The sequence below is a fragment of the Rhamphochromis sp. 'chilingali' genome (assembly GCF_963969265.1).
Source record: "Rhamphochromis sp. 'chilingali' genome assembly, chromosome: 9".
NCBI lineage: Eukaryota > Metazoa > Chordata > Actinopteri > Cichliformes > Cichlidae > Rhamphochromis > Rhamphochromis sp. 'chilingali'.
Window position 1 is genome coordinate 28,737,039 of NC_137936.1, and position 25,919 is coordinate 28,762,957.

General features: G+C 39.7%; 1 protein-coding gene across 1 annotated transcript; it reads left to right on the plus strand.

Moving 5' to 3' along the window:
* Positions 1-261: 261 nt before the first annotated feature.
* On the plus strand, positions 262-24,257 carry pxk (PX domain containing serine/threonine kinase). The gene is made up of 18 exons (XM_080892572.1): positions 262-482; positions 4,622-4,672; positions 6,019-6,066; positions 7,263-7,449; positions 8,871-8,948; positions 9,730-9,803; positions 10,585-10,659; positions 10,939-11,043; positions 11,804-11,905; positions 12,011-12,172; positions 12,396-12,513; positions 12,638-12,716; positions 13,870-13,918; positions 14,012-14,089; positions 15,114-15,200; positions 15,354-15,417; positions 15,649-15,708; positions 20,388-24,257. Exons 1-18 carry the CDS (start codon positions 381-383, stop codon positions 20,591-20,593), a joined length of 1,725 nt encoding a protein of 574 aa, XP_080748698.1. The 5' UTR covers positions 262-380; the 3' UTR covers positions 20,594-24,257.
* The last annotated feature ends 1,662 nt before the right edge of the window (positions 24,258-25,919 follow it).

Here is a 25,919-nt window from a genome sequence, read left to right on the forward strand (position 1 = left end):
TGTGTATATGACTAATAACAAATAAAAATGCTTAAAGAAGAAATGAAAGAAAAAACAAACATAATTGTTTAGATAAATTTTGACCAAAATTTTGTTAGTAATTCTAAGTACACAAAATAACAACTATCATTTGGAAATAGTTTGAGAAACCATTCTCCTCCAAACCAGCAGATGGCGACAAAGCTTCTTTACGGGGTTTCTCGATATCCAATTAAAACGGGGAATCTGCGTGACGTTTGCTCCGAGCTGCGCTTCCTGGTTACGGCATATCCAAGCTAGGCTATCAACTCGCTGGTTGTCTTCTCTCGGGTTTCCGCAGTTCGTCTTCCCCGCGTTGACAGACTGACATCAGATAGGACTTCCACCGCTAACCCTCCAGGATGTCTTTCCTGGAGAAGCCGGCCCCCGGCAGCCTGCTACTAGACGATACAGTGCCCCTGACGGCGATGATCGAAGCCAGCCAGAATCTGCAGTCCCACACGGTAAGTGTTAACCGAAAATCCCCGCCGGTTCACCGCTGACAGCCCGCGGCTTCAACCGTAAAATCGTTGTTAATGTTTCCTCAGCATGACTCACTCATTGGTGCTGCTGTGGCGAAAAATATTAGTTTTCGGGATTTTTTTTCTTACAAGGAGGCGTTTTTAAGTCGATGGCTATGTGGCTAGTTCAATTATCGGACACGCTGGACAAGACTAGTTTCGTTTTAGTGTAGTTTCCCAGACTGTTGCTGTCACTGATTTTCGGTAAGCTTTTCTGCTGATTACAGTGGAGCACTGACACTGGTTTCCCCGCAAGGATCGCTTTCAGAGTCCCCGTTTTTCATTATATACCAAAGTCCTTTAAAATATTTTGCGTTTTTAGATTATTGTTGAAACAGCAACACTCGTTGGCTGATGGTTTGTTTTTGTTTTTTGTTCTTAATGGGCTAATTTAATTTTTGGCATGCAGTCACTCTGAGAAAACAACTCAACTATATTCTGTAGTTATTTTCTTCAGCTGCATATTTTTTAGTGCTGAAAAACAAAAATGTGATTTTTGACAAGTTAACTAGAGCAGATCAAAGTGAGCGTTGGTCTGTGTATATGTAAGCTGATAAAATGTGTGATTATTATTAAGCAACTGCTGAAATCCACAGAAACTGTAAAATCTGATTTTTCATTGGAGTTCGGGGCGGTGTCTGATGGCGTTAAAGGCCAAAGATTTAGAGGCAAAAAGCAATGCCCATGTTACGTTATAGCAAAATGTGCAGCGTTACAATGAGAAGCGTTGGTGAATAAAGTAAACTTGGTGTCGTTGAACTGTCGCGGTTGTCCGATAATGGGTGCATGGCAGCCTGTTTGTTGTTGACAGTCCGGCTGCGATCAGCTGAGCTAGCCAGTTAGCTTAGCACGCTAATGTCAGCACTGTAAAACAGAATCACGTCTTCCACTGAAGGCACTAATACAGCTGGATGTGAGTATTAATCATTAACGTCCTGTTTCCACGTATTTATTTATATCTGTTAATCCACGGGGCTATTGTTTTCCCTCATTCTTCAGCCCACAGTGAGAATAAACAAAAATAAGCAGCTCTCTGTGCGTTTAAAGCTATGTTTTGCTCTTTGTGTGATGCCAGAACTGTCACAAGACCTTTCCAGAGTTTCCCAACATGTAAGCAGCTCCAGAATTAATGCAGCTCTGAGAGGACAGGCCTCTGGTTACTGCACTGTGCTCAGGCAGTAAAGTACTGCTAGTCATTCTGCTCTATCACCAATTACAAACAGCTGACTACACAGAAACAAACACTGATGGGCTTGAGTCTCTCACGGGGTTTCGTTTACAGTGATGTTTCCAACACTGCATTACAGGAGTGCATGCAATGGGAAGAAGCCATTAGATGCAGGGTTCTGTTTTAATTTAATTATTTAAATCATGTTTATGATGCACATCATAAAGTGTCAGTGTGCACTATGGAGGTTTATGGTCTCATTTGGCAGGTGTTACAGCACCTGACACAATCCAGTCAGTGCAACTGTTGTTGTTTTTTACATCTGCTGTTATAGACTCACTCTCTCCACCTCCATTCACTACTCTGAGTGTAATTCATTAGGGCAAAAAAAGAGACAAATCACCTCATAAACAAAGTTTTCACTCTTCTGTGGATATGTGAATAATTTGATTATGGTGAGCTCTTCTGGCAGGTAATGTGCAGGTGAAATTCTAATGTGGTAACAACCTTACCGTAATTCGAAGATTTGGGGAATTTAAAGACTTGCTGTAAAATTTCATAACAGCTGGATAAAATTCTGGGGTGATTAGGCATTGATTAGGCATTATTGGTCTGCGAATACAACAGGCGCAGTGTTGTGTTAACTCCCTTAAAAGGAGTGTATTCATTTTATTGTTATTTTTGGCCATTAGATTAACAAAAATCTAATGGCTAAAAATGCTCATCTGTCATCCCTCTGGATGTCCTCTTTCACTGCATCCACGAATATTCTCCGTGCTCTTCTTTTACTTCAACCTGAGCTGCCCCTCTGGCAGTACCTATTTCTGTCCTTTTTTCTACTCCTGTCCATCCTTGTTCCTCTGTCCCTCTCATTGAAAATCTGAGCATCTTAAACTTTGGTTCCGAAAGCTCTACTTCCTCTCTTTTTCTCAGTGGCTTCATCTCCAAACCACACATCATAGGAGATCTTAAAACCGTCCCTTTCTCTCTTGCTGCTGTCTTTTTGTCACAAATTACCCTTGACACTTATCTTCACCAACTCCACCCTGCTTGCACTCTCTGCTTCACCTGTTGTGTGGATGATAGTAAACTCATCCACCTTCTACTGGCTTTCATTCCTCTTCTCTTTAATGCATACCTCCACCTCTCCAGACTCTCTTTCACCTGCTCCCCCCTCTCACTATAGATCACAGTGTCATCTGCAAACATCATAGCCCGAATAAATCAAGTCAAGGTCGCTACAATGGTTCAGTGCACAAATTATAATTCAGTGCAGCTGTTGAATAATGAGAAATGTCAGTTTTCTTTTAGGGTATTTCCTCCTTTCATCATCTTACTTCTGCTAATGCGAATGACATGTGTTTGTTTGTTCTTCAACAGTGATCTGAAAACTTACTTTCGTCTTATTTTCGCTTTGGACGAAGATTTGTGATATAATTCAACATCACCTTGTTTTGTTATCCAATATGAGCAACAAAAACGAAAGTGAACGGAAACAGTAAAAAAGTAAAAGTTCAGCCTTTTGAAACGTATCCATGTAATATCTCAGAAAACTAGTATAAACACAATATTTGCTAGGCAAGAACAGGAAGTTCACATTCATCCTGACTGGTTTCTAAGATATACACATTTGGAAGCTGTACACGTCACTGAATATAAAACATTTTATAAAGACATCGACTAAGAAAATACATTTGGTTTTGTAGCAGTTGTGTATAAAAGTCATCGGTCTGGCCACCTCAGTGGACCTCATGTGAGTGACTTTACTTTATGAAACGAAAGGTTTTAAGAAAAGATAAAAAGACAGCAGTTCAAAAGGTGAAAGAGGAGCTGAGTTTAGTGGCCTGAAGCTACAAAATGTATTAACAAACATCAGCTGGGCGGCGGTGATTTTAGGCCTTTAGCTGTTTATGAAGCTGCTCGGCTCACATGATTGATTGCACGATTACAGCAGAAATCTGAACCTCTGAAAGCTTGAAATAGACGGTGAGTGGACTGAGAGGATTAAAGAGGGGAAAATGCAGGGTTTACACGCTCGGTCCTGTTTTCATATTCGCGTCCATCGTTTCTGACGGTCGAGAAAATATTTTGCTCAGCAGCTTCATTGCAAAGATCTGTGACAAGGATGGCATGCGCAGGCAGATCCTCTGATGTGGATCATTTATGTGGAAATGAAACAGAAAGGGGATTCACCCAACATGTGTGAACTCCTTTAACGGTGCCTTTCCCGCACAGCTGGCCTCGCTGCAAGAGTTGTTTGTTTTGTTGTTCAATTTGTAGTTCAATTTTGTTTTCTTTAAGTGTTTTTATTAATTTTTATTTACTGTTTACTACATTTGTGCAAGTGAGTGGATTTTAGTAACAGTTTTGATCGTTAAAACATGAAACCTCATTAAAATCATTATCCTGCTTCCAATTTGGCTTTGGTGGAAACTTTTGTTTTTCACATTCACTCTTCACCTGGCCATCCATCTATACTATCCTAACCAATCCCCTCCCTTCCTTCCTTCTTTCCTTCCTTCCAACCAACCTTCACCTTTCCATGCACATCCATCTTTCTTTCCTTATTTTTCCCTTCCTGCCTTCCTCTCTTCCATCTATCCTTCTTTCTTTCAATTGTTATTTGTTTTCCATCCATCCACCTCCCTGCCTTGCTTCTTTCTTTTCCTTCCTTCCTTCCTTCCCTCCCCTTTTCCATCTTTCATTCCTTTCTTCCTCCATCTATCATCTATCCATTAATTTTGAATTCTTGCATCCTTCTTTCTTGCTTGCTTTCTTCTTTTTAGTGACTCTAAAAGGTTAAATTTAATCCAAGTGAAACCTTATTCTCAGCTCGGCTTTTTGTTTTAAATTACACAATTACACTATATAATAAAACAATGGTTCTATTTTCTATTTTTTCTCTGTCTCTCAGGAGTACATCATCCGAGTCCAGAGGGGTGTGTCTTTAGACAACAGCTGGCAGGTAAATCTTCTAATAACAACCTCAAATTGGTCACCTGGAGAATCAGTGGCCCAACATCCACAGTAGGCACATACTGTACTACAGCTGCCCTCACAAACGTGTAGATTGCGTTTGCTGTTTCATCCTGGCTTTTATTTGTTTCTGTGCATTTTTTTTCTCTCTGTTTGCTGATGCATCTGTTTTAGTCTTTAGCAGAAAATTGAAGTAAAACAAATGTGATTTAGAACAGAAGTAATTGTTGCTATACTCCCCTGCCTGTGTGCTGTCTCCTGATAAACATAAAACATATCAGCACAGTAATGCTGTGAGGAACCTCAAGTCATCTTGGGCCGGATATTTACTTTAACCCATGCCTTAAACAAACTTGTAGGACTGCTGTGTCATGTGTACAAAATTGAAAAAAAAAAAAGAAAAACATCCCGTCTCAGAGTGACAAAGAAAACCTCATTTTGCATACGTTTGTTAACTCTAGGCTGAATTGCAGTAATTTTTTATTATCGTGTTCCTTTAAAATCTTCCTGGAAAGCCTCCAGCTGATCCAGAGACTATAAAGAGAGAGCATATTTCTCCCACACTGGCTTCTCTTCTTTGGCTCCCTGTTAAATCTAGATATGAATTTAAAATCCTTCTCACATACGAAGTGTTGACTAATCAGATCCTATATCTCTTAAAGACTGTTGTTACAGCAAAGTATCTTATTATCCCAGGAGAGCATTTGCATTTGCTCTCAGACTTCTGGTTTGCTTGTGGTTCCTAGAGTATTTAAAAGTAGAATGGGAGGCAGAGCCTTCAGCTAGTAAGGCCCCCTTTCTTTGGAACCCGCTCCTAGTTTTGATTCTTTCTTACTTTCCTTCTGAAAAAGCTGATAGTTTGGCTGGATCAGGTGACCTTGGAGCATCCTTTAGGTACGCTGCTATAGGCTCAGACTGCTGGGGGAACTTCATGTGATGCATCGAACACCTCTTTATACTCCTGATTTGGTTCTTTCTGTGCTACTCTTCTGTCTTCTCTTTCCTGCCCAACTGGATCTACTGAAGCTCTCTTCCTGTTAAAAAGGGAGTTCTAAAAACATCCTTTGTGTATCATTAGTTCAGTTTTCTTTTTATGATTTTGATTCAGAGCTTGCTGGAAATATCCACCCAAAATGTTTTTAGTGTTAAGCTGTGCAACTTGGAGGAACTTTAAAGAAGGCAGGATACATATGCTCACCTCACATTTTGCCTTCAAAGTCAACGTTTAAAGAATCTTAATGACCTGTAACGCTGCAGTCCTGACAGGTGTGTGTGTGTGTGTGTGTGTGTGTGTGTGTGTGTGTGTGTGTGTGTGTGTGTGTGTGTTTGTTGCAGGTGATTCGACGTTACAGTGACTTTGACGTTCTTAACAACAGCCTGATGGTGAGTTCCAGTCACGAACTGCATGACAGCGAATGAAGTATCACTGTGTTTCAGAGACTGACTCGGTATGTAGATCGTTTCATTGACGTTTGAGCAGTTTGAACATTGAATTCGTTATGCTGCTCGCATGAACGTCGTGGAAACGACACACTTGGAGACATCACATAGCTCACAGTAGTCAGCTGTGGAAATGAGCAGCAGTAATATGTGAGAGACTACAAGTGCCTTTAGACACTCATACAGCCACTAAAACAGTGTTGCCCAATCTTCTTCCTGTATGTGAAAGCTCAGAGACGGTTGGTTACGTCCGGTTCAAAACTCTGTTTACATTTTCCTGAAGGCTCGGCTGGTGGTATAAGAGGCCGGCAGTCATCTCTGCACTGATTCATTGTTATTAATGTGCAGCTGAAGTCTTAATTTTAGAAAGTATACAGAGACAAAATGCTACAGGTCTGCAGTCCACAACTACACACAGGGAGGAAATAAAAGCAATGGACAATAGTGGAAGTGCAAACACATACAGTAAGTGGGTTTTATGGATGTAAAATTTACGTTAAATGTTTCTGTAATCTAGTGTTCCTCCATTTTCAGAGAAAGTAGAACAATGCTTAAATCCGGGAAACCACAGTGTGCTCAGTCTGCAAAGCTTCTGCTGATCAGATTATGTTGTGGTTGCTTTTTTGGCTCTGCATATTTCTATGTTGCAATATACAGTGATGCAATACATATAAGAACATGAGCAGCAAATATTGGCATATAGAGGAAGTTTGCATTTCAAAGCTTTCTACCTGACAGGAACATAGACTGAGGAAAAGATCATTTCTATCTAATAATAACACTAAACACTTTATCAGTCAGTTATCATGTCTTCCTGAATGTAACAGTCAGTGGAGCTGGGTTGTATCTGACTGCTAAAGATATGATAGTTACTTGTCTCAGAGTAAAAACATATAATTCCTGGATAACAGGAAGTTAAACGTTTTTCTGCTGAGGCTCTGCATGCTCGTTTCCTCTCCATCGGTCTCACTCTGACCTTGACGTCCCATCAGCCCCCAGTCTTCAGTCAGCATGCAGAAGAACTGTGGAAAACACAGTGACTGTGATTTTCTTTCATGTAGTGTTCCAATATACAGAAAAAACATCTGTTTAAGCCTGTTGATAAAAATATGAATCCTTTTCTCTGTCCTCCTCTTCAGGTGTGCGGCATCACCCTCCCTCTCCCTCCTAAGAAGCTCATTGGAAACATGGACCGGGAGTTCATTGCAGAAAGGCAGAGAGGACTGCAAACTTATCTGGACACAATTACCCAGCATCCTCTGCTTTGCAGCTCCCTCCCAGTCAAGAAGTTTCTGGACCCCAACAACTACTCTGCCAACTACACAGGTTTGCTTGCTCTCCGTTTACTGGATTTCACACACGTCCGTAAGCTTGGCGATTCAGTGGATGTTTGGGACACATTCCTAAATGATCCTGTTAGCCCCCTCCTCTCGAATAAAACGTGAAACGGTTTCAGCTGATTTGATGCCAGAAGATGATTCATGTTTAGCTGTAGACAGAAAACAGCTCGCAAAAGCTCTTTGGCCACCAACAACAAACATGCTACACAGCCTTTATCTCACCTGTTTGATGGTGTTTAGCTGCATATGGTCCCATTAGGACCCAGGGTTAAGCAACAGAACAAACAGAAAATAGGACAGTATATAAAAAAAATGACTATTTTATTATTTTGTTTTCATATGCAGGAATGAACTACAAAAGTAATGTTGGTTTCTAAAATGTGACTGATGGGACTTAAAGGTGCAATCATGTCGGTTTGGTTTGGAGATGCATGAAAGGGTCTTGTGACAGATACATTTTTGTAGTTTTTAACATATTCTGACTTTGGTGCGACAGAGTGACTCAAAAGAGACGAAATATGAGACATGTTGCTGTTTTTTTTGTTGTTTTTTTTAAACTTTAGTCATCATGCGGTTAATGTGATAAGATCAGCAACACACAGTGAGTGAAGCAACATCCGTTACTTTACAATACAGCCGTTCATGATTCATAACGATTGGTTATTTATTGCATATGAAACAATTTTCTGTCATTGTTGATTTCTTTTGAAGATTCAGAAATCATCAGATTCTCTGAGTTCTCCCGCCCAGCGACCACCAGAAAAGCCAGAAACACAAAAACGATAAACCCAAGATGATGTAACGCGTCAGTATCAGCTTAGGGGTCATGCACGTAAAAAACAAATACAAATAATAAAACACATTTAAAGCTTTATGAGCTCCAGTGGGCAGGGTTCATATCAGATTTGTCTTAGTTGTGAGAGCTGTCGTGTCATTTGCTCATCATTCCCACTTCCTGATATACCAGGAAGCAGATGACATTAAACGGACTGTTAGGAGCAACTGTCATGTACAGTATTTGGGCAGCTGTGTCGATGTGGCTGGTGTTTTCACAGTGTGTGTATGATCACTACAGTATGAGGTTCTGGAAACACTGCAGCAGGAACTAAACACTGAATGGCACATCTAGATTGCAATCCTGCAAGATGCAGAACTTTACACAGCTGTAGTTGACATCAAAATTATATATGAGTTCAGAAGTAAAAGGAAGCAAATTTGTCATGGGTCTCTTCCCAGTTTATTTTCTGACTCCTCATATGAAGATTTGTTTGTTTTGGTATATTTCCCACAACGGCTGTAGTCTGAGAACTCGTACTTGCAGCTGCCGTGAGCCCATACTCAGAGAGAATGTAATTTAAGGAGACTTTAGTTTCATTAAAGTGTACTGTGTGGCTCTCTTTCTCTCAGAAATTGCCCTGCAGCAGGTCTCCATGTTCTTCAGGTCAGACCCAAAGTGGGAGGTCCTGGAGCCTCTCAGAGACATGGGTAAGTTTAAGTCACATGACATGTTAAAAAGAAATCGGACTGATTCAGTTATAAAACATTAGTGAACAGAGTGCTGTGACTGCAGTTTTTAGAGCGTTGTTTTCCTTTCTAATTAAGATGATCATGGAGGGGTTGGTGGTGTTTGTTCAGACCTTCCATCCAGCTGCTGACATCTGTTATTGTCAATTTATGTTAATCCTCCTACACTTTTTCTTTTAGATTAAAATGCAGTGACTATGGGTTTGTGTCAGCCATTATTTGAATAAATTGAAGTCATTAATTTAATTTATTTTTTGATAAATGGGGAGTAAGCTCAGTGTAATTGAGGACTGACATGTTTCTTTTGTATTTTTTTTTCTTGTTTTGTTTTTCTGTATTTTCACCTGTTTTATTCATTTTTGATTGTACAGCACTACGGTGCACCCTTGTTGTTTTTTAAATTGACTTGATCGCTTTAGCCTTTACAGCTGCAAATGTAATTATGAGAAAATGCTAACTGCTAAGAAGCTGGAGGAATTTTAGGGGGTGGCACAGAAGCTAAAAGCGTTGTTCTGCTAACGGTGACCGGCCAAACCAGTCAGTTAAGACTGAAGCAACAAAATCTGTGCAGCCTATGAGAGCGTAAAGCTGGATATGAATTCAGTGTTTTATTCGTGAGAGGAAGCCCGTGAAGGTGCCTGCAGTATATTAGACTAAATGTTTGACTCTTATTGACTGAGTTACAGTTAAACTGAGGCGCTGTTTTCTGTTTGTGGTTTTTTTTTTTTTTTTTTTTCTCCAGGCTGGAGGATCAGAAAGAAATATTTTTTAGTCAAAAACAAAGAGCAGACCAAAGAGAGGTACCTGCTGAGCTGGGTGAGTAAAACAGAAAGAATTCCTGTGACAATGAAAAATGATGAGTTAAAAAATATTGATTAAATATAAATGGTGGCTAAATATCATCTTTTGCCAAAAGCCTCTTCACTGCAGACAACTTGAAAGGCTTTGGAGCTCTTGCGGGCTCTTGTTTGATGAGTTATATTGTAGAAGCACTTATCATAAATATTTATTTTAATGGTTAACTGCATGTAAAGCTGCATGTATAGAATTGCCAATCAAATCATATGAAAACTGGTTTAAAAGTTTGCTAACTTTACCATAAATTACATTTTAAAAGCTTTTTGGAGAGATGAAGATTGTCACATCTCTCTGTGTTTGTAAGTCTGCTAAGGTGACTTTACAGCTCTTGACTTCTGGAAACTCTGATTTATGACTCGTGAGTTAAATCCTTCATATTTCAGTGTCTCAGCCTCCAAACTGATGGCAAGAATGTCAGAAATGCATTATTCAAATAATCTACATTAGATAGCACATGCTGTAATCACCAAAATATTTTGTTTTATAAGATACTGGCAGAGTTCAGAAGACAGTGCACAGAAACAGTTTTCAAGAGTTTAGCAAAAATATGTGGAAACAAGAAAAACTTTGCTCTTTTACATAAGACTTTTTTGGTAAAAATGTGACTATTAAGTGACATTTCTTCCCTCAAAAGCTCAGAAGACATCAAATGATTCAATAAAATTAGGTGATGTTATAGTATCACCCAGCAGGGTGGGGTAACACACGTGTGTGTGTGTGTGTGTGTGTGTGTGTGTAGGTGGACCTGGGTCCTGATAAGTTCCTGTCAGACAAAGACCTGCAGTCAGCCATAAAGCTGTTGACCAGCCTGTCTGTACGTACGCACCACATATTTGTCCAAGAATTAGACAAAGCAATCTGTGACATCAGAGCTAGCTAGTGACGTGATCATGTACCTTAATTTGTTAGATCAATTTAGAAACTGTTCATTCTGATGAATTGTCAACTGACAATCCAGCTAAAGCTAGCCAGCTTTGCACATAAATGGCAAAGTTGACTTCACTATAAATGGTATAACAGACAAACACCTGATCAGAGTTGCATATGTTTCCATTTATAGCCTGTAAGTGATTAGACTCCTCTTCCTCGACAGATCCCATATCTCTGTCCACTGTTGTTCTCTAGCACCAGTGAGTCTTCAGCGCTGCTCATCCGGCCGTTCAGTGAGAAGGGCTCTCTGAGAGACCACATCTGTAAGGTAAACAGTCTGTGTGCTCCAGTCAAACTTTCAGATAGTCAAACAGCATCTGAACCAAAGAGAGGTGCCCTGAAATTTCAGCCTAATTTCATGAGTCACAGTTGATGGAACCACTTATTTCTATATGCACATGGTTTATAGTTTTTTTGCACTATTCATATTTTCCCAGTAAGTCAAACTACAATGTGTAAAACCAACAAAAGACAAAGCACTGCTAGCAGTTATTAAATATTAACAATTATTAACCATAATCCCTCTACCAAAGTCAAAAAATGCAGTTTTGTCAGATTCTGCCTGCATTAAAATTGTGCCGGGAATAACACCTGACTTGCCTCCGCCCTACTCAAGACAACTCCTGTCAGTTGTGCTTAAAGTAGCGTTGGGTCTACTTTTTGCAGAAGCTGTGTCAAGCTCCACGCAACAGGTGAGGGAGGCAGGAAGTCAGACGTAGGAACGACATGGAGAAACTGATTTAAACACCCTGAGTAGACTAAACACTCCTAAATGTCTCCCTGTGTGATATGAAGCCATAGCTGAGCAGCATCAGTTGTTAAATTTAAAATAAAACATCGCTGGTGTGCTTTTTACAGAATAGCATTCATCATATTGGAACACATGGGTTGCATTATGGGACTTTTATTGCATGAGGAAGGATTCCTGTATGCGTTGCATTGGTGTGTTTCCTTAAAATAGGCTTGATCAAGCTGTGTTTGTCAAGTTGGTCAAAAGTAGTTCAAACAAAAAATCTTCCTTTGTCCAGGTGAAGCCCAGGGAGAGTTACCTGAAGAAGTACTGCAATCCAAAGAAGAGTCAGGGCCTCGAGCTCCCACACATAAAGCTGTACGGCCGACAGATTTTGGAGGTACAGACACACATATACACACAGAGTCACATATACACACACATATGTATGCACACATACATATATATACATACACTGTGTGACTATCTCTGTGTTTATATCCAGGGACTAAAGCTCCTCCATGACGCTGGTATATTTTTTGGTCACCTGCACACGTCTAACGTTCTTGTCGATGACGGCGTGTGTCGACTGATGGACGTGGAGAACGGCATGCTGGGAGTTCCCTCTGCACTGCGACCTGCCTTCACCCAGTTCAGAAAAATTAACGTATGTGCGCACACTGACTCAGTTTGGATTAGCCTGATTAGTTGAGGCTAAAATAAGACCTAAACCTAAACACAGAGATTCTTTTTATCATTGATGTAGTTAGTGTGACCTCTGAAATGATTTATTAAGAACTGAGAGACTAAATAAACCAAGTGTGCCAGATGATCCACAAACTGTTGTTTGAAGGTTTGAGAGACAGAAACTGTTTGTGTGTTTACGGCAGACCACAGAGAGCATTGATGTCTTCTGCTTTGGACATTTACTGTACGAGATGACGTACGGCCGACCGCCAGACAGCGTGCCCATCGAGCAGTACCCCCCTGCCCCCTCCACAGCTGTGGGTCTGTAAATACACACACACACACACACACACACGCATCCTGTATTTTAATATGTAGAGACCGAATGTCTAAATGGAGCAATTGCAGTTTTATTGTTGCTGATCTTTGATGGTTTATTTTTCAGGGTCGGTGCTGCAGTCCATTCTGTCCACAGAAGCCTGTAAAAGTGGGATGCCAACAGTGTCGGCACTCATGCAGACGCCGTGAGTTCACCTCTTTTTATTTTTTTAAAGTAAAACACAGCTTGAAAGCCCTCGGGGAGTCTTTGTTATCCCACAAGTGCACATAGGAGCTTTTTTATTTATTTTTTAAAGTTATGTCTACACAAACCCAAAAAAGGACTGTAAATGCATGTTCTCTCCATCATAGCTGCAGAAATCTGCCAAATGTAAAGATTCACATAAATCAGCAGTTTGTCTGCGGACAGATGACCTTGTTTCAGTTTCTGTAAAATGAGGTTGTCTTACAGTCTTGTTTCCCCACCATCAGCCCAGAGAATCAGGGCCTTCCTTCATCTGGCTTCTTGTCTCTGACTTGTTGACATTGTTAAACTTGTCAAGGGCCAAAGCTGGTATAGTTCTCAGGGTCCTCAAAAGCATGCAAGCCTGCCCTCTTTGGCACTGTGACATTTGCACATGAGTGGGAGAGGACTTTCCAGCTAAATTACTCCTAATTCAGTTACGCTTTTTCTGTGTGAAACAAACCTACAGTGGAGAGGATGAAAAGAACACTTTATAAGGCTCCTATACAGATTGTGTGATACATGGCTTTTAATGCCTTTTATTTATTTATTTTTAGATAATGAGGTAAGCATATGTTCAAATAATCCCTGTGAGACAAAGGTTCAGATGTCAGGCTGCTATAAACACTCAGTTTAAGACTGTTTTTACCTTGACTGCCTGAAGGACTGATGAGCTCATGTAATGGCCACTGTCTGTTTGTCCCGCTTACAACATTTGGATGAGATTAATTTGTGCTGACTGTTTCACCCTCTTTTACTTCTCAGTAGATTTTAATATCATTAGTTTTTGCAATACAGCCAACTAGTGACAACAAAGTGTTGTGCTGTGTTTTTGTACTTCACACATTACAATAGCCTTTGAATAGTCAGGGATTGTGAACTGGGTGAGCTACTGCATCACTGACATTCCAGTTCTGCTCCTGGCTCTGTATGATGTCAGTGAGAGGAGGACATCCTCATGTGGCTGCATCGGGTACACAGCTTTGTCTGTGAGAGCTAAAGCCTCAGCCACTGCCTGTTCAATTTTGTGTTTATGAGCGGCAGACAGTCACATAGAAGCTGAATAAAGAGAAGTGTAAGGTTTATTTTTCTGAGCCAAAGTTTTTGTTTTCCAGGCTTTTCAGCGATGTCCAGCTTCAACGTTCAGAAAAGCTCCAGATTAAGGTGAGAGGTTTAGTTTGACGTTATTGCCGTGAGTTTGTTCAACAACAAAGATGAAGAATAAAAACAAATAATATCTTAAATATCCTCCTCCAGGTCCCCGGCAGGCTGAAGGAAGCACTGAAAGCAGCAAAGGAGAGCCTGGAGAAAAGGCTGCTAGAGGAGCAGAGACTGGTGGGTCAACATTCTTCTGTCCTCCCACAGTACTTGAGCAATAATTTTTCTGCATTGCTGTTTGTTTCTTTTTCTTTCTTTTTTTTTTACTTTTGCGGTTTAGCTCAGGCTTAATGCTCCACAGATCACTGTATTTCCCATAATCCTTGATAATGTAGGTAGAATATTTCCAAGTCTGTCCACTCTGTCGGTAAACACAAAAAGAGGAAGTTTTAAGCTTAAGACAGCAACTTTGTAGAAACTTGCCTTGATTTGATTAACACAGACGGTTACGGGAACAAAGACTCTGTATTTTCCCCCACTTGCATTAAAAGCACACAGGAAAGTATGACCAGTATGAGTAAGAGGAAAGATTTAAGAGAGACCTGAAAAAGTGTGAATCTGTTCTTGATCAGTTTGGTCACAGTCATCCAGGCTGGATTTCACCAGAAGAGAAGAACATGGGGTAAAAAGCTGTGTGAGCAGCATTGTTAGTAAAGTTCAGCTAGTAGGCTGACATGTTGTGACATGAATCATACACCTGGTGTCTCTTAAATCACTGTAAACATTTTGGACTTTCTGTGTGAAACAAATAAGGTGAAATCAGTTTATGGCTATAGACTGTATATTAAAGATGGATGCGGCTTACAGATGCTTTAATGTCTCAAACCTGCACTATTTCTAACAGCCAGCAGGGGGGGATCTTTTTTTTTCCTGATGAGTTTATAGAGTCGCTAGCTTCAAGTCTAAATGAACACAAGTTGATGTTCAAATGCTTGAGGCTTCTAAGGTTTTGCCAGTGGATGATGTAATGTTGGCTATGTCCATCTATTATATACAGTCAAGACTCAAAACTCTCGGGTGACCCAGAAAAACAAATTTATTCTGGTGTTATTTGCTTAATTTGTTCAAGAATATTCAGCGTCAGAAATACAGGATACACAGATCTACGAGCACGTCTAAGTGCAGTGTTACAGGGTGGCCAGTTTTTATGAGAAATTTCCTGATGTTGAAAATAACTTTCTGTATGACTGTCTGATTGCAGCTGCACCAACACAGGAGGTTGACCAGAGCTCAGTCTCATCACTGCTCAGAGGAGGAGAAGAAGAAGAGAAAGATCCTGGCGAGGAAGGTCAGCACGCACGAGCAGCTCTAATTAAAGTTTAACACCTCCTCTGTGATGAAAACGGGTTGTTGTTTTCTGTCTGAAGTGAAATACATTTGATATACACAGCCTACAGATCGTTCCAGAATTAAACACACAGCTATGTTTTTATCTTTGCAGAAGTCCAGACATTCAGCTTATGAAAATGAAGAAGATGTCTCGGTCCGAAATAACAATAACTCTGGTAGGTCGCTGCTGTTAGAGGCATTTCTTGGCACACGAGCACCGCCGCCATCTGTCAATGAGATCAGGAATTTAGGACAGAGTATGTGAGGCTGGCTGTGATGGCACATGCAGCTTTCATCTGTTACTGTTAAAGAGACCATCTAACCTCTAACATGCCAGGAGATGTTAAAGTTTAAGGGTCACTCTCAAGTTAAAGATGATTAAAGGGGTTTCTTTGTCCCGTCTTCAGGTTCTGGAGCTAGTTCCCCGCCCACATGCCCCTCCTCCCCCACTCCCCCATCAACCACAGGTACGTCGGTCAGACTGTCTTTATAGCTGTCACTTTAACTGCCTGCTTTTCTCCCGCCTGTCTCTTTGTTTTGGACATTGTCAGACAGACTGTGTCGGGCCCCCCTGTGACGAGAACCTGCCAGGGCTGTGCTGTGACTCACATCAATAACAGTTTTCATCTGAAATTTGCGTGTTTGATTATAAAGACTAATCATTAACTTGAAATGTCTGTCTCTGTCTCTTCACCTCTTCTCTCATCGTGTGGTTTTCAGGCAGGTATCTGTCTCTGCAGTAGTAGTACATCTTATTGACTTTGTTTTGTCTCTAGGTAGGTGAATGCAGGGTGGGAAACCTGGATGTTTCATTTCATATTTTAAACTTTAAATCTGCCAAAATTTTGTATTTTTCTTACTGTTTAAAAAAAGAAAAATCTACGTGCTGTGTGTCGGTCCATCCCCAGTGGTATGAAACATTGATGTAGCCACAGTTTCATCATCTGAAAACTGAACCACAAGCTTCTGGGATGGTCTGTTTCACACAAACGGCACCAGCAACACACACAATGAAGAGGGTTAGTTTATAATGACTTGAAATAAGTTCAGCAGAAGCTGATCTGCTATAACTTCCTGTGTGAGAGCACCTGTCAGTCAACACAGCCACGCCTAAAACTCTGTTATCAAGGTGGTTAAGCTTTTCATCCATCCATTCTCTTGCGCTTTTTGTTTTAGTATTTTACTGTAGTTTTAATACTTCAGCCTCGTTTGAAAGAAAATGGGATGGACAGGCAGACAAAAGAAAACCATAATACCTTCAAACACTTTGAGGAAGTTTCTTTAATTTTGGTACAAACCATAGACTGTATTCAGAAGATGGACATAGCCTTTGGTATTCTCCATTTCTAAACTTGGCACACAGATTGTGCTTTTTTTTAATTTTTTGTACTTAATACCAAAGCGCTGGTGCTTTATGCCATCTAGATTTCTCTGCAATATATTTAATCTAAACTTGGTTCAAGACATACATCTGTAAACTGTACATCATATAGAGCAGCAAGAAAAATATAAAATGTCACCAACTTACAAAACCTGCTGACACAAAGTCAACACCAGCTTCCTTCCCTACTGTTAGTGTCTCCTCTCTGCTTTCCTCTCCCTTCTCCTCGTCCTGGTGATACTGTGTAAATGCTGATTGGTCCACTGAACAGATAACTGTCATCTCCTTCTCTCTCTCCTTCCTGTGCTGTCTCCACTGTAGAGCATGCTCCATTCTGACCGTGTCTTTGGGTAAAGTAAAAGATTCTGATGTCAATGATGATGAAGGTCTCCAGTGGTTTTTTTTTTTTTTTTTTTTTTTTTTTTTTTTTTTTTTTTTTTAAAGCTGTTGTATACCCCAGTTCCTCGTTATAAGACCTGGTCACATTTATGAAGGCCGCTAATGAAGGAAAGAGATTGATTTAAACTGTTTGGTCTATTTGTAATCAGACTTTTATACTCATGTCCATTAATCCTTTATCTTTTTTTTTTTTTTACGCTGTCAAATAGTCTTTGATTCAGAAACATCAGCAGCGTTTGATCATTTCAAACCAAACTGCCAAACTGAGTTTATGTAATCACTGTGTCTTATTGGCTAATCTCGCTCTCATAGGTTTGAGTCCTGAAATGAAAAATGAAAGAACTTGTTAATGGGGGTGTACGCACATCTTTAAAAAAAAAAACTCACAATCTGCAATGATTTCCAAACATCACAGGCGGTCAAACTCCTTCTTGACTTAGACCGGCTGTTTTCATTGGAGATTGTGATTGGTCAGCTTTGCCTGGTCAGTCTGTTAGAGCACGTCTGTCTGTCTGTTTGTTTTGTCTGATGGTTATTTGGTTAGGGTGAGGTGACACTTTTTTTTCTTTTTTCCATCATCATCATTCCAACACTTTGTGAGGTGGTATTAGTTGAATTTTCTCTGTGCCATTAGCTGTGAAATGTCTTTTCATTTTACCCCCATAGCTTTTCCTCCCTGCCTTACACAGCTCTTCTGCAGATCACAAAAAACTCATTTTATTTAAGGTTTTTCTGTATCTTTTGTTTTTATTTTTTATTTTTATTACATATTCAGATAATTCTTCGTCCACAGCAATCTTAAAGAAACTAACTTTTGGATTAAATGGGTGTTTTTAATATGCATATATAACTGGCCAAAACCTCTTTCTTTAGGCCCAGCAATAAAAACATCTCATCAGTTTTATTTAAACCAAGTAAATAACTGTTCAGAGGGGCTTGAGGTTTCTCCAAACCACAGATGGTCTGAAAGGTCAAGTCAGTGCTGAAGACCCTTAAACCTGTCAAGGCCAGCAGGCGGCGATTTGTGTGGTTGCAAAAAAAAAGGGCAGCTGTATGGATGTATACGGGGAAAATGGCTCTTTCCTGAGGAGTTAATGGGTTCAATTGGTAGTCTCGGGTCATGCTGAATAAAACATGAAGTCCATTTTGTAAATTGTGATGATCATAATAGTCAGAAAGAACCATCATCTTCCTTTACTTGTCACCTCTGGCTTCTAAACACCAAAATGAATGAGAATCAGCTCAAGCCTTCGTAACCAGACTAAAACAATGGGTGCCACTGTGGCAGCATGGTTTTAATTATTAATTTTTAAATTTTTTTTTTAGTATTATTATTGTTGTTGTTTTTGTTTTTTTTAATTTATTTTTTATAATACTGTTTATTGTACAAACTTGTTGTCAGTTGGTCAGACGCAGTCTGTAGGAGGTGGCATTGTCAGTGATGACAGGTGTCATTGAAACTGATGTAAACTGTATGATTTTGTGATCAATTTTAAAAAACAAACAAACAACTTATTTTTAAACATTCCAGCTCATTACAGTAACAAACCTTTACAAAACCTAATAACTGAAACAATGTGACACTTAAATCGGGTGCACAACATGTGGTCACAGATTTCAGTTCAAATTTGTCGATTTAACCGTGAAATGTGGTCTCACTGAGAGTGTAGCTGTGGACGTTAACAGAAGAGTCATCTGAATATTACATGAAAAATCCCTGAAGGTCACTGTGGTTGCCAAACGTAATGAAAGTGATCTTGTCACACAGCTATCCTGGAGAAAAATCAGTCGCCACAAAAGGTTCTGCACTCGCTAAATTATTACAGTTGGATTTTTATGTTTAAAAAATCATCAATCATCCCCAAACACCCTGAGTGCACAGAACGGTTTCTCCAGGTCGGCTGCCATCTGTCAGACTGATGGATGTCCTTTCATTATGTCACGGATTATTCACTGTGGAGTTGGCGAACTCCAGTCGCGGCTATTGGCCTCCGCTTTACCCACATGTTAACGCTTCCCAGCATTTTGCTTCTTTGCCTGTAATCCCTGACTTTCACGGAGCTTGGGGATGCAGAATGGCGCAGCTGTAAGAGGCGTAACGGGTTTGAGTTCAATTCACCATCAGTTCAATGTTCAGGAAACAAAGGAATATGAGGCCAAAAAGTCCCAGAATGCACTGCTGTAAGAGTCATCCAATCAGAGAGAGCTTGGAATTCTGTTGCTGTGGATGAAGTTGGAGGTTCTGGAACTTCAGCTGAACATTCTAGAACTCTGATTTCATTCTGATAGAAGCTGGTACTGAAGTTCGTGAGTGCTGCTCTAACTGGAGCCGTTTGTATAGAGAAAAGGACAAAAGAGACCTCACTAACTACATGTGTATTAATTATAAGAACCACTAGACTGTGTTTCTCACAAGTATTTGGAGAAAACATGTCCGAGTAGTGTCAGGAATTGAGAGTTGTTCCATTGAAATTGATGATGGATTGAGTTCAGCCTGGTCATAGTGATATTTGAGATTGCTGCTTTCACAAAGATAAAGTCTCTCTGGAAACAGCGCCCATCTTTTCTTTAGACACATAAAATATCATCAAGACAATATCTAAATAAAGTACATAAAATGCATTTATGTGATAGAAGTTATGTATTAACGGGTATAAATTAGAGCTGTGAGGCATGTGTTCCATTTGTGACACATAGGTATGTATATTTTAGATTCAGTGCAGAGATTAATTCTTCCTAGTGATGTCTTTTGTAATCACACACTTAGAAAGACCTAAATTATGCTTCAAAGGTGGCAACGATTATAAAAGGTTTCCTTAAGTATCAAACTAATCCAATGATTCATGGATAAACTTTAAAGAGAAACTAATAACCAAAATGTGAACAGATACAGGCCAGTTAAGTGACCATAAATATCAAAAATCCCTTTGGTACTAAACATTTGTCCCAGTTTACAAAAAAAATAAATACATTTGTACCTCCAGATGACTCAATTGAAAATTTTCTTTTGCTTATTAGAAATTAGCAAAATGACTATAAATTATCAAATGAGTACAAAGTCGTGGATACCCAAACTTCAGTCTTACTGTGTTTCTTTGTGGAACTGGTTTACTTTCTGCCAGTGTTAAGTGTCTCCATTAAAACTGACAGTGGGCAGGTTAGTGTTCATGTGGAAATAATTAGGTGAAACATGATCATCCTTGTTTAGCGTTACAAGTTCTTTTAGATCCATAAAGTTTTCCAGGTTACTTCAGATCAGAACCAGATTCCAGAGCATCTTTGTGCAATCAGCTGCAGAGGAATATTCCCTGAAACCTTTGTTTTTCCTCTAACACTTCCTCCTGTTTATGCTTGTCTCGTACCCAGGATCCCACACTGCTCCTGCCCCTCCACCTCCTCCACCGCCACCTCCTCCCCCCTTACAGGACTCATCCTCCTGTCCTCCTCCTCCTCTGTCCTCCTCTAATGGAGCGGGAGGAGGCCGTGCCGCCTTGCTGAGCTCCATCCAGACCTTCAGTAAGGGCAAACTGAAGAAAGCCGATACCATCGACCACAGCAAACCCATCGTCTGACCACGTCCACTGACACAATCTGTCCTCAATATGGCAACATGACCGACACACCAGTTCTGCACTGTGGTGAAGGCCCTCCCCCAAGATGTGAAAAAATCACTAACAAAAGATCCAAGTACAATTTTTTTTTTGTTTTTATTGCTGTTTCTGCTTCCCCCCCCCCCCCCCCCCCCCCTGCTTTTTTTTAACTTTTAATGTATTGCTGTGGTTGGAGAGACTCGAGGACAGGTGGGGTAAAATGGCGACCCCTGTTTGCTCTTTGAAACATGCTGGACAATCTTAGGCACCTTAAGGTTTTGTCTTTTCTGGTTACTTTGTCCTTAAAAGACAGACAACGGATAAAAACCGGGAAACTGAATCGGGTGAGCTTTTCTTCTGGCTGATCTGCGGACAGCCAGCTGGCTTAATTTTTGTTCTTTGTGCTTGTAAAAGTAGCACTTAAAAATGTGTGAGAAGAAATTGTGGAGCAACCATGGATTCCTGCCCCCTGCTCGATGGTGAAGTTGCATTTTGTGGATATAGGACTCTTAATTTCAGTACTTCGATGGTGTCAGAGTGCTTCACCAGTCCTGAGTATGGAGTAGACCAAACTTTCCTTTTAAATCATCTCTGAACAGATGATTCAGGCTGAGGCTGAGCACAGGTTGTGCTCAGCCAGTTTCCTCACAACTGAGCTGCAAAACACACCTACAGGTCGTCTCTGTCTGTAATTAACTCATCGTCATGCCGTGTATTGAATTAAAACAAAATACCAATGCAGTGCATTGTTCAAGAAAAAGTCAACTTCCTGGTTTGAGAGTTTGAAAGCAGAAAAAAAGTTTATTTGCTTCTTATTGATCTGCAGATATTTTTCAGTTGAGTATCAAACATCACATTGAAATTACAGACAGAAATGACTGGAGAGCAAAAGTGTTTGTTGCAGCACAAAACAGTGGAGGTTTAACCGGCGCTCTGCTCATTGGTCTGTTTCTCTGCATTGCATTTCCCCCAGTTGTCTCCACAGTTCTTCAGACTGTACCCTCTCTCTCACGAGCTCTTTAAGCATGAAACAATCCCAGTTTAGATTGATTCTGAACATCTTTATCTCCTTTTTTTCCCCTTCTTTTGGACCAAACTGGCGCAATATTTTGCACGAGGCAGAGCACAAAACGAAGAGCAGCTAAATGAATAGGAAGCTACAAACTACACTACGTGTGTTTTCATCCAGCTGTTTGTTTGTGCACACTTATTTGATGATGGTATGAGGGGGCAATGGGAGGTTTAGGAGAAATAACCCCCCCAGAAATAAGAGGTGGGAAAAGTATAATGGAGGGAGATGTGATGTACAGTATTTAATAAATTTATTAGACCACCTGTTATAAAAGAAAAACCATTAGATCAGAGCTATATCATTATTTATGAGGCAAACTGAATTCATCTTTTTACAGCCAAATGTGAGCCGGCACTCTGGAGTGCTGTGAGTGGAAGTCAGAAATAAATCAATCAACATTCAACCACAAGCTTTTCTGTTCAGAAATACATGTAAATGACTCTAATTTGGCATCTTAATCAAAATATATCATGCTTTAATTTTGTTCTTGTAAAACAGTAAATTTCCAAATTCATGGATAACAAAAACAAGTATTTTTTTTTTTATTATTAGAAATATTTTGATTCAAAAACTTGCACATTCTGCTACAGAAATGAATAAAAGAACAAATTTGTTAATTACCAATACTGATTACTTATGCAGCTGGGGCATAAACCTTATGCTGGGAGGTGGACTAATAAATTTAGGCGCTGTGCGTGAAGCAAGTAACATCTGTGTGAGGAAATAAGGTGTGATTGTGTGCATCCCAGCTCCTTTCACTCACAGTTGATGAAAACAGTTTCCCAGAATTCTCCTTAGCTCTGCGCTACAGTTGGATTAAAGGGAAATGAACAATAACATTAATGCTCTCACCTGGTATCCTCACAGTCTCTCATTTTAGTGCAGCATGAATTTAAAATTAGCCGCCTGCTGTTGAGGTTTATCGTACATCATTGCGTCTGTACTGCCCCGCATCAGAGCAACTTGGATGCACAGCGACGAGCAGCTCGGCTTCTGATTGTGTGCAGGGTCTTAAATTAATCTCACATCGCATTTTCTCCTGACCTAAAGTAAATCCTCAATTTTTTTTTTTTTTACCTAATTTTATTTTGGTCCATCAGTCTCTTCACGTCACTGACCAGAGTCCAGATCATTTCTAATCATCCTTCCATTCACAAGTAAACTACACATAATGCGTTGACATCAACATTACAACATTACATGTACTTCTGGGAATAGTTAACCTAATGCCACAAACTATGGAAGTTTGAACCAAGGCTTTAGATATGTAACCGGTTCATTATTGACCTGAGTGTATTTGGGAAGATTATTCTTGCTCATATAACTGTTTCTTTCCAAGCATGCAGTGCTGTGTAACATTAAACACAAATAACATTCAGCACTAAAGTTTTGTGGATGAAGTGCAGCCCCATAGAGCTCAGCTCGCCTTCAGGATTAACTTCAGACCCTGATATCTGATTTTGATTCTTTAACATTTGTTTTTTTTCCTCTGTTTTAATGTTTGTGTCCAGACTTTTGTTTGTTTTTATTGTGCCATACCCATTTGGGTGATAGTGCCTAAAGAAATCTGAATGTTTTTTTGTTATTGTACATGACAGTATGTCACATGGAGCTCATCGGTTTGTGGATGGTAGTATGCCAACGCTTCAGCATGTGGCTTAGACTGGTTAGCAATTAACAATAGTCCACGTGTCTGTATAATTATTAAGCATTACTGAGTCATGATGTTATCAGATTATTTGTTCTTTCTGACAGCAGAAAACCCAAAAATATTCAGTCTGCAGTGAAAGAAAGCATTTCAGAGCAGATAATGCTGACTCACTACTTTTCAAAATTCTTGGCCGATAAGTTCTGTGCTTTAGATCCATTTCTGTCCAATCATCATGAAGGTCATCAGCTTTTTTTAAGTCTAAGTCTGCTGATGATACAAAACAAAAAATTTTGCATATTTGATTCAAAAGAGGCAGACTGACTGGCCCTGTGCTGAGTTAAACTAACAGGGCTACAACCTGATTTCAATTTACTGGACAGATTTGTGGTAAAACCTTGTAAATCTGCAACAGAAAACACAACAGGTGAATAATTATGCCTTTAAATTACGTGCAACGTTTACAGCTGTCACCACAGGGCAGACAGGACCCACTGTGTGCGACAAACTGTGGCCACCTGTGGTGATTTATTCCTGATCACCCAACTTGTGTGCTGAAGCGTTGGTGGCTGAATCTGGAGCTCAGGTGAATCCTGTAACCTAAGGACTCTTTAAAAACCAAGTTTTTAGCCCTTCGATGACAGCTCAATGCTCAAATAATTTACTTTCATCATTCAGTGCAATCAGCCCAGTGTGAATGCTCATTATGTTTAACCAGAATGTGTCTCTGCAGCACTTTAGAGGGGTGGAAGCCCGGTCCATAGGGATGTTTGTTAATAAAAATAATCCAAGGCAGCGAATTCTCTCTAATCTCCTGAGGAGTGTATTAATGCAGCTGCAAGAGGACCCCCTCATCATCAGCAAACATGAAATGGATTTGGCATCCCTGCTGTGATAAATAATACTTGTATCAAATGAATAAACATTTGGGGGAAAAAAACAGTTTCCTGTTTATTTCCACATGTTTGTTACAGTTGTGATGAACAGTTGAAGATGGAAAAGGCATGATGTGACATCTTATATGGAAGCTTATCAACAAGTTGAAAGGTTTGCTCAGGGAGGGATTCTTACAGGAAACTAAAAGATAAGTGATGAGGTTGCAAAGGTGGAAGCATAAAGAGTAGTGATGTAGCCAGAGCTGCCTGACAAAGAAGAGTTCCCTGAACACAGAGGAAGGGTAGGTTTTATAGAGGATCAACTGAGCGCACGTGTCTCCAACTGACCTGAATGTTTGGCCCTTCCCATCTGCTTCTGTTTGGAAATAAACTGATGAGGTAGGTAAGCAGACCATAACATTGCTAAAAACCCAATATTGGCCCTGCATATAAAACGTATGAATATATAATATTTTTCTTGTTTGAGTCCAAGAAAGTAATATGACTCCCTCTTTGGTGTCCAGAGCCTTTACTCAGGGGCTCTACCCACATCATGAAAAATGGCAAGAGTGAGACAAGAAGAATAAAGAAGCATTGGCAACAGGCATAGACCAAAATGAGGCATCCATCCCTCCGTGACACTGACACAGCTACATCAACTGTTTTGTTACAGCTATGTTATAACTATTAACTATTTTGTGGTCTCAGGTGTAACAGTGTTAATTGCATCTTTTATATTTATGGTCACTTTTAATTTAATTCACATCGTGACACAATGTTCAAGGTGAAATGAACTCAAGGTTGGATTATTTTAATGTTTGAATTAAAAGTTGTTTAAAGCATCTTCCTCCTACCTTTATTTGTATATCCCAGGTTTTAGGGCTGAACGATTATGGAAAATAATCTAATTGCGATTTTTTGCCCCAATATTGCGATTGCGATGCGATATGCGATTATTTTTTAAGGTCTTTGTCTTCTGTATTATTAAACAAAGACAAGCAATACATCATATAGTATGGCCAATACTATATTACATTAATTTTAAACTGTTCTTTCCTGGAAGACAGACCTCTGTTATGATGACATGAGGTGATGCATGAATTGATGACTGACATTTTTATTTAACTTCTTCAATCACAACAGTATATTTGAACATACACAATAGTTTATTTTTAGCTTACAAACATCTGAGCATAAAGTGCTGACAAGGAACCCTGGTGTAAACATTAAAATGAAAGTCAGTACAATGTGCAGATTGCAGAAATATACATAAACAAAATCAGTGGCTTTACCACACTCAGTTTTTCGACATCTGTGAACTACTAGACAGTCATTCAATTAAAAAATAATATTAAATAAATAAAACTAATAAATAAAAAATACACACATCTTACTGATCTCTGCAGTCAGTAACATTACACATAAAGTGCAAACATAATAGCAATTGTATAAACACACACACAAACACGCCTTTAAAATTTAAAGGCGTGAAATTGGACGGTCTAGTTCTGATTAGCGTCACCGCTGTCTCGGTGGAGTTTAATAAACTCGGCCGTCTGCTTCTTGCTATCTAAAATATAACCAGACACTGGCGTAAATTCTCGACTGTCTCATACTTCTGTTTAATAAGTTTTCTGTTTGACGTTTAGTCAGCTGTGTGAAAACCAAGGAGGAACCCACCCGGGGGATTAATAAAGTTTTATTTTATCTAAT

Bases quoted from the DNA above. Each gene is read 5' to 3' on its own strand.
- pxk (XM_080892572.1), top strand. From the start codon at position 381: ATGTCTTTCCTGGAGAAGCCGGCCCCCGGCAGCCTGCTACTAGACGAT. The intron at 8,949-9,729 runs GTAAGTTTAAGT...TTTTTTCTCCAG, and splicing joins GGAGCCTCTCAGAGACATGG to GCTGGAGGATCAGAAAGAAA. The intron at 11,044-11,803 runs GTAAACAGTCTG...TCCTTTGTCCAG, and splicing joins TGAGAGACCACATCTGTAAG to GTGAAGCCCAGGGAGAGTTA.